Source organism: Cetorhinus maximus, chromosome 25 (genome assembly GCF_964194155.1).
Source record: "Cetorhinus maximus chromosome 25, sCetMax3.hap1.1, whole genome shotgun sequence".
Taxonomy (NCBI): domain Eukaryota; kingdom Metazoa; phylum Chordata; class Chondrichthyes; order Lamniformes; family Cetorhinidae; genus Cetorhinus; species Cetorhinus maximus.
This window is the reverse complement of record NC_135903.1, coordinates 22,397,164-22,406,533: the sequence shown is the minus strand read 5'-3', so window position 1 is coordinate 22,406,533 and position 9,370 is coordinate 22,397,164. Positions and strand designations below refer to the sequence as shown.

The 9,370-nt window shown below is 39.3% G+C and overlaps 1 protein-coding gene across 3 annotated transcripts in view; it reads left to right on the top strand.

Moving 5' to 3' along the window:
* LOC144667961 (glucocorticoid-induced transcript 1 protein-like) overlaps positions 1-9,370 on the top strand; it is a 60,868-nt gene that overhangs the window by 38,498 nt on the left and 13,000 nt on the right. For 2 of the 3 annotated variants that reach the window (XM_078529612.1, XM_078529611.1), the window contains exon 3: positions 4,860-4,949. The exons of the other annotated variant lie outside the window; for it this stretch is intronic. In XM_078529612.1, coding sequence (XP_078385738.1) covers positions 4,860-4,949 — 90 coding nt within the window. The remainder of the gene's footprint in view (positions 1-4,859; positions 4,950-9,370) is intronic. 3 annotated transcript variants of the gene reach the window in all.

Below are 9,370 nucleotides of genomic sequence, written 5' to 3'. Positions count from 1 at the left end.
GCTGACCGTTATTTTACATTTGGATAAAAGTTGAGGGAGTGAGGAAGTAAAAATATTAATATAAAGTCTGAGTGCATTCTGGTTGGTAGAATAAAAAGGTCACATATTCCTTGGAAAAATAAATGTCCAAATAGCTTGAGAAACAGAAATCTGGCGATACAGATACACAAATCAGACTAATGATGCAGGTTAATAAAGCCATTTTTTTTTTTATAAATACAAAGCACTGGGGTACATTTCTAAAGCAGTAGAATTGAAAAGTAGAGAAGTCATGTTAAACTTGTACAGAACATTGGCTAGACCAGACTCAGGAGTTCTGTGAACAGATCTGATTGCCTTTTTATAAAATGAACACAACAGAATTATGGGTGTACCTACTTTGCACCGGGTGGACTGCAGCAGTTCAAGACGATGGCTCATTCACTACCTCCTCAAGGGCAATTCGGGGTGGGCAACAAATGTTGGCCTTGTCAGCGATGCTCAATTCCATGAAAGAATAAAAATAAACACGGAGGCACTGGAGATGATGCAAAAGTGACTCGCTAAATTATGCCAGAACTGAGGGGGTCATAACTATTGGGAAAAGAATGAACAGGCTGGATTTCTTTATTTCTCTAGAAAAGAAGACATAGGAGTGATGTGATTAAGATTATGAAAGGGTTTTATAGAATTGATGTAGAGATGGTTTGCAATTGCAGCTGAGACCAGAATGAATGGCCGTAAATGAGTCAATACATCCAGTAGGGAATTTGGGAGAAACTGTTTGTCCAGAGTGGTTAGAATGTGGAACCTGCAACCAGAAAGAGTATTTGGGATGAATGACTAAGATGCATTTAAGGGGAAGCTAGGAATGAATGAATAGAAGCTAATGAATAGAAGGCTATATTGGGTTGTGTGAAGCAGAATGGGCTGTTTTCACACTTTAATAATATTGTATTACTTTGTAAAATGTATTTGGCAAGTGCGAAATATACTGACCTTGATTTGTTAACTGCTGCTTTTTTCCTTCGGTAGTTTGGGATAGACCGGTGATTGACCATGAATGGGCTTTCCATTTTGTGAGAGGGAATATTTCTGAATGCTGTACTTCATTTTCGGAGTTTTCTCTGGTTTGACTGGAAAAGATCACCATAATTGAGTGCCTAATTTGACAGATGAAGTTTTATACTGCAGCTAACTGGCTGCTAAAAATTGCAGGACCTGCTGTTAACAGGTGGAAATCTGGAAGTGGCCTAACTTTACTGCATTTAAGTTTGGCTTTTGAAAAGGAGGCATCCATGTGAAGTGATTTGCATGCTTTTATTAATGGCTTTTCACCTTTGATTACACTGAAGCGTGTCTTCCAAACTGGTAGTCGTATTGTCATAGTTTCCCACTAGTGGCGCACTTGGGACAGTGCGTTATGTTTCCCCATTTTCCCGTGAGTTGAGGTTGAACTGCATTTTGTGAGATGTGCTACACCTCAAATTTTTGACCTTGGCCTTGTTTTGGTTTTTTGCTGGATTGGATTTTATGGTGCCGTACCTTTCAGCCAAAATACAAAAAGGCATTGTGTATTTGGAGGGAGTGGGTGCAGGCAAGGGACAAATTGGTGCAAGGATGTTAAAGCATTAAAACTAATTGTTTTCTTTGGCTAAGTCTTCCCCCTTTTGATCCATGTCCTATGCGCTTCCTCCTCCTTCTGGTCCAAAACACTATTTTTCCATAAAACAAGGATTTTACCTTCCCTTTCAGTCTGAAACAACATATGAACTAAACAAATAGCACTGTACCACGATTGTACTAATAAATAAGCTTGAATGTAAAAGATCACTAAATGACTTACTCAGCTTTTGTCTCTGAGCAGGATGAGGTTTGTTGTGGTGGTTTTGGACCTAGGTTCCTTCCCCCCCCCACCACCCCCGACCAGTAGGTGAGATTTTCAGATGGGCACTGAAGGAAAGATGGGAGATATACAGCCTCAGTAAAGTGAGTGAAAATTACAGAAAGGAAATGATTAACACACAGCCCCACTCCTCCCATCACCACCACTTAAGATCCTTGGTTAAAGGGTGTGAAAATTTCTTTTATTTAGTAGATTTGATTATATAAGGTTTTGGAAACAAACATCAAATATTTCTTGCCAGCAATGATGCATCATGTAAATTATAGGGGAACATAGACTTAGAAAGTATAATTTTGCTCTAGAGCATCATGAATTTACTGTAACAGAATTAGGTGCGCAGTAATAGCATCAGTTCAAATTCAATGAATAAATGGCCAGTGGACAAAATACTGCCAGACTTCCATTATCTGCAGTCTAGCAAGGGTAAAAGTATACATTTGGCAAAGTAAAAACATAAAATGCTGGAAAAATTCAGCAGGTCTGGCAGCATCTGTGAAGAAGAGTCATACGGGCTCGAAACGTTAACTCTGTTTCTCTCTCCACGGATGCTGCCAGACCTGCTGGGTTTTTCCAGCATTTTATGCTTTTATTTCAGATTTCTAGCATCAGCAGTATTTTGCTTTCATGCTAAGATAAAAGCAAAATACTGCGGATGCTGGAAATCTGAACCAAAAACAAAAATTGCTGGAAAAACTCCAGTCTGACAGCTGTCTTTCGCTCCACAGATGCTAATGTGTCGAGCCCGTATGACTCTTCAGTCCTGAAGAAGGGTCACATGGACTCGAAACGTTAACTCTGTCTTTCTCTCCACAGATGCTGTCAGACCTGCTGAGTTTTTCCAGCAATTTTTGTTTTGCTTTCATACATTTGGCAAAATATAGTTGTAAACCTTTGGGAAATGTGGCTGAAAAATGACGAGATTGACTGCATTTAAACTGTCTTTTGAGAGCTAATACTTGCCATATCTCAAATGAGTGTTCAAATGTCGACTTCACTAGAGATTGGCATTGAGGATTGCTGCCTGACAGACTGAATGAATAGGCAGCATTTACTCTACCAGCCGCTCAAGCTTTGGCCTCACTACTTTCACAATGCAGATGAGCTGCGTGCCAATCTGCATGTTTTCTTGGTGGCCCCGGCTGCTATCTGCAATGGTCAAACGAATGATTTGCTTAAACCACCCCCCCACCAACAGTTTTGGAAAGTCGAAGCAAATATATGCTTCTTGCTGCCTCTTGATAACAAAGTTTTGGAAACTGCTTTAAAGAATTAAAACCCATAATTTTGTTTTTGCATAATTAGACCTTCACCAGAAACAAAATTTGTAAATTTTCAAAGGATGAGGAAAACTGCAAATAATCTCTTTCAGTTAAGTTTTAAACTCTTCTCTCCAGGAAGCAGCCCTATTTGCAGTTTGTTGAATCAGAAGTAGGCCTGTGCCAGTAAGCTTGAAATAAACTTCAATAAATGCAATTTCAGTTCAGTTTTGGTTATCTGCTTTGATAAGCAAGGGAGGTTATTAAAACAGTCTGCAACTGCCAAGTTAAGAGCTGTCCTAATCATGTAGGTATGTACTGGTTTTAGATACTGCTAAGCACTATCCAGGATTTGGTTTACCTTTCAACAGGTGTGTTTTCAGTTTCATTCCTATCATGTTACCAAATGCACAAAATGGGAGAAGAAATTGCTATGTAAAGCAAGTCCAAAGTTGCTGCAGCAACTTGACTTGTTTTGCAATCTTCTCTCACCCTCTTTCTCATTTGCTTTCCCACCACCCCCACCTACCTTTTTGAGAGTGTTTATAATCTATGCTTTTCGCATTGCTTGCATACTAGGTTTTGACTCAATTTAGAATTGCTGCATTTTTTGTAAGGCCCTTGAACCACTTTTTGGTTGCAGCATGAATTGAAATGCAATAAGATTTTAAAAAATTTTCTGTTTAAAAGCGGATCCCCTTTGTCCAACCAGTTCCATGCATAAAGATTGCTCATAATGATAGACATTCTGTGGGAATTTGCACTCAAAATTGTGGTAATTAGAAATCTATAAGACAACAAGGCACCCTCAACAAAATTTGGGATGATTGTGAATAGGGCAAGTCAAAATCCTGGCAAATAAATTGCTTTGTAGTTTGACGATCATCTTAAAACATGGCCAGTGCTTGCGAAAATGCGAATAATTCAAATTTCTGACTGTGTGCCTAAGTTTGACACATGACTAGAAGATTTTCCTTATTTCTGACATTTGTTGCTGTGATCATGGCAGCATGGCCAGTGTGACCAGAGCATCATGGGCAAATTACAAATCCTGCTACAAATGCTGAGTATAAAAGTTTACAGAATGATTTCTGGAATGTTGCACTGTGCCAAATTACTTGCCCTATTCATAAAGTTCCAGTCCCTCTTTGTCAGGGCATTTATATTTTTTAAATCGAGGTGGAAACCACATTTCCTTGGACACAGTATGAGCCATGTCTAGAAATTCCCAAATCAGGATTTTTCTCTTTTAAAAAAGGTGTACATAGGAACTACTTCAGTTCCCATCTTCACTGCTGTAGGAAGTCTGTGGATGTGCTTTTTTTGGAAATTTTGTTAGTTGGATGGGGCAGAATATCCATATCTAAAGTATAACCTGCCAAAACCCTTAATTTGTTCCTGTTTGGAAATTGCAAATAGCTATTCCACTGCTAAGCTAGCAGAGTTGGCAGTATTGCTTTTATGCTTTAACTTTTGTACTACTGCAGAGCATAACCATGGGAATATTTTAACTTGAATAAAAGTAACCTATGGAATTTTATGAAGCTTAAATGTCTAGTAGGTAAAGATGTGTTTAGAATAGTTTTGGTCTGGTCTGGCAGAATTCTGTGGTTAGAAACAAATAAGCCTTGTATTTATTTGTTAAATGCTAATTTTTTTTGTTCCATTTTAAACAGCGAGCAGAATATTTTAATCAAAGGGTTTCTTCGTGCTTTCAGACTCCTAGCACCTGGCATGAGATAGGCCTGAAGAGGAAAAACTCTCACAAACGTTCTGCATCGTGGGGCAGTGCAGATCAGCTGAAAGAGGTGAGACTAGAATTGATGTTGCTCTAGCGGAGAGGTTGTTTGGCACCCAGGTTTGATGTTTTTTATCCTCTGTCTGCACATGCTGACGTACTAGACTTAATGAAAATGCCAGCTCACATAATTAGAAATAGGTGGGGAAAATAGTCATGGAGAGGTTGCAGTTATTTGGAGAGACTGGAGAAGTAGCATTGTGTTTTGCTTTGAACCGAGGCAGTTCAACAACTTATAATGCCTTTAATATCATGTTCCAAGGCAGTTCACATGATAAAACAACGTATAATTGCTCCACCACACTCATTATACCTCTTTGACTAAGCTTTTGGTTATCTGAGCTAATATTTGCTTATGTGGCTGGGTATTATATTTTGTTTTATATTGCTCCTCTGAAGCTCTTGGGGGTGTTTCATTATGTTAAAGGCATTATATAAATAAGCTGTTGTCATAGCATGACACCGAGCCACATAATGCGATACTGGGCCAGTTAATCAAAGCTTGGTCACTTCAAGGATTGTCTTAAAGGAGGAAAGCAAGATAGAGAGGTGGAGACGTGTAGGAGGGTATTCCAGAGCTTGGGGCCTAAGCAATTGGAGACATGGCCACCAACGGTGGGGCAATTCTAATTAGGCCAGAATTAGAGGAATGTAGACATCTCTGAGGGTTGAGGGGCTGGAGGATATTTGAGATAGGGAGGGGTGAGGCCATGGAGGGATATTTAAACCAGGATGAGAATTTTAAAGTCAAGATGAGTGACTGGGAGCCAGTGTAGGTCAGTGAGCCCAGGATTGATAGTGGAATGGGACTTCTGGGGGTTACGATATGGGCAGCAGAGGCTTGGATGACCTCAAGTTTACAGAGGATAAAATGTGGGAGACCAGCCCAGGCGTGAATTGGTATGGTCAAGTCTAGAGGTAACAAAGGTATGAGTGAAGGTTTCAGTCGCAGATGAGCGAAAATGGGCAAAGTTACAGAGATTGAAAAGGCATTCCTAGTGATGCACAGGTGTGATTGGAAACTCATCTCGGGGGTGGAGGGGGAGATGTAAAAGAGGTGTTAAAATTGAGGACTTAGATGTAGTAACTGTTAACATTGGAAGGTGGGTCAGTAACCAGAGCAGACACAGTTGAGGTACTAGGCAATAGGACCAGAGGGGGTAATAAGAATTTATTTGTCAACACTTGAGTTGTGATCTGGGAATGCACTGTCTGAAAGGGTGGTGGAAGCAAATTAATTAACTTTCAAAAGGAAATTGGATAAATATTTGAAAAGAAATTTACAGGACAATAGCAAAATAGCAAAAGAATGGGACTAGTTGAGCAGCTCTTTAAAAGAGCTGGCACAGGCATGATGGGCTGAATGACTTCGTGCTGTATAATTCTGTGACATAGCTGAGACTAGAATCTGAATCAAACCTTTTCCAAAAGGTTATCATATTTGTGTTGTGCACTGTTCAGTTTGTTTTCTGGCTTAACCTGTGATGATTGAACTGGCTGCCCGGTCTATTTGAGAGGCACCAGGTACTCCTTTTCATTCCTATGTATTAGAAATCAGCAACCCTGAGCGTTATACTTGCAAGTCAACTTTGTGACATTGTGCCTTACTGATGAGGGGGTCTAATGTTTGAACTGTAATTAATCCTTGGATACTGGGGTACATGATTGTACTTTGGGATTTCTGATCGGGAGGGAATAAATCCTTCTGACTTCTTACTGGATCAAATGATGCCTGCTGCCTGTGTGTGAGGCCTGAAATAGTTCCACTGCAGTATGGTCTATTAATGCATCGGCCCCAATATAACTTCAATTTTGTGGGTGAGGACTTAGCTTTTGTTTTTTTCATGGCCTTGAGCCAAAAGGACAACTTGCCAATTGGTTAACTAAAATAGGCCATGTCTGAGTCATTTGGGGAAGCTATAACCAATGTTCCTGCCCTCTGCTTGTTGCTTTCCTGTATAACTGCTTGATTTGGGAGTTTTGACTGAGCTTGGATAAAAACCCTTCCTATGCTTGGTGTGGTGCAGCAATGTGATTTTACACTATTGCATGGAACTGATCATCATCATCATGAATTAAATATTTTTTGGCAAATCTCCTTACACCAGAAATCTATTAAACACTCCTAAATATTTCAGTAGCATAGTGTGTCTGTTTCACAAAACTATGTGGAATAATGTTCTTTGCAACAGCAGGGGCAACGCACCCAACTTGTTTTATGGGCAACTTTGGCTTGTGTTTAATTGGTTATTACCATCTTTCTTGGTTCAATGACTAAAATCTTCTAAGGCCATGAAGTCTGGTGTGTAATGACTATTTTATCACCTACACTTCAAAAATATTTCCAGTAGGAGTCTGTTACTGCAGCGATTAGGACTGCGGATTGCTCTGACAGTTATCCATATTGTGACTGCTTACGTGACTGCATGATGTGCAGGTTTTTTTCTCCCTTTCCCTTGAGATTAAAGTGACACTTCACATATTTGTGGGACTATGAATTGATTTTTTTTTTAAAGCTCTTTCCAAGCAGTGTCTGGAAATCCAGGGAGTTTAACTATAATTATCTGTTTCAAAAGCAAGCCCTACTGAACAGTGACTGCACTTCTCAACATTTCATTGTAGTGAAGTACTTTGAGATGTTTGAGAGATTTATACAAATGCAAGTTAGTTATTTATGGCTGTGTAGAGCACTCTTGGCAAATGGTCATTAATCACTTCTCCAGTGGTGGAGAGGAATGTGACTGTAGATACCTGTGCTAGTGTATGTATCTGAAGGCAGCTTGGGCCAAGACATATCTGTTGGGGAATTGTATGAGAAGTAATGGAATGATGGAAGGTCTCTCTTTTGTGGAAGGAAATATGTTTTTGAAAGTGTAGCAAATTAATCCTTGGATTGATTAAAAATATATGGAAGGATTTGTATGTTTAAAAATCAATTTGTAGTAATCCACTGGAAGCTGTGGCAATCCTCTAATCTGCATCATCGCACATACAAAGCATGGTGTCAACATTGCTGACGCAAAGAAGGAACTCCAGTTGGACCAAAACTTTTGTATGAAATCTAAAGTTGCACATATTCATTTCAGAAGAAATTGCAGTCAGATCTTGTTGCTGTTTTCAAGGACAGCCAGGAAGATGTGTACTAATCCTCCCAAGCGGAGAGAAATACTCGGTTGTACACAAATCACAATATGCGATAGGTATTGACCTTGGCTCAGTGGTAGCACACTCACCTTAGTCAACAGGCCATGGGTTCAAGCCCATTTTTATTCTTTCATGGGATGAGTGTTGCTGGCAAGGCCAGCATTTGTTGATCATCCCTAATTGCCCTTGAAGGTGGTTGTGATCCTGTTCCAGAGACTTGAGAACATTATCTAGGCTGACACTTCAATGCCGTACTGAGGGAGTGCTTTGCTATGAGAGATTGCACATTTCAGCTGGGATATTAAACCAAGTCTGTCTGCGCTTTTGGGTAAATACAAAAATAGCACTATTTGAAGATGAGCAGGGGGGCTTTCATGGTGGTGTGGTCATAATTTTACCCTTGGCGCAAGTCGTTTAAACATTATCTGGTCACTTAATTCATTGCGGTTTGTGGGACTATTGCTTGCCTTTTTTTCCTATGTTACACCAGTAACTACCCTTAAAATACTTCACTGGCTATAAAGCATTTTAGGATGCTCTGCGATCATGGAAGGCACTACATAAATGCAATTTGTTCATAGAAGCAGCCAAATAAATTTCACTATTACTGACATTCAACAGATAAAACATACTTGTTATTGATTGTCATGGGTTTTTGGAAAGTGCTCAAAGCATTGCTGCTAACAAAAATGCATAGGACCCTGTTGAAGCCTAGACCTGCCTTGGGCTGTCATCCTGGTGTTCACTACAAAGTGGAAAAGTTGTTTTTGGAAACACTGAGCAAATTGAGATTCCTTAGGATGAGTTAAAAAGGATTTTTTTTTCAAATGGTACAAGTTAGATCACTGCAGCTACATGCTAGCACATACCCAATTCCTTTACATTTTCACCCCAACAAAGACCTTTGAAAACTCTTTTTTTAATTTGGCCACTCATCACAGCATGTCTTGACTTAAATACAAAGGCTACAATTAAATGCTGTTTTTATGTAGTCTTTAATTTGAGTTTCATTCACATTTTTTAAAAATGAAGTTCCTGTTCACCATAATCTTCGAAGTGTTTTGTCACAAACAATGCAGAGCCAAGCTTTCAAAACTTGAACATAAAGCATTCGTTTGTTTTGCGTGCTAAATGAAAAGCAGTTGCATCTTTAAACTGCCAGATATAGTAAATAAAGGCTATTAACAAAATATGACATCCATATTTTGTTTTGTGACTTGCTAATGGCTTATCTCTTCTAGCTGTACTTTGCATTTTATTTTGGTGTTTATTCCCATATCATATCTC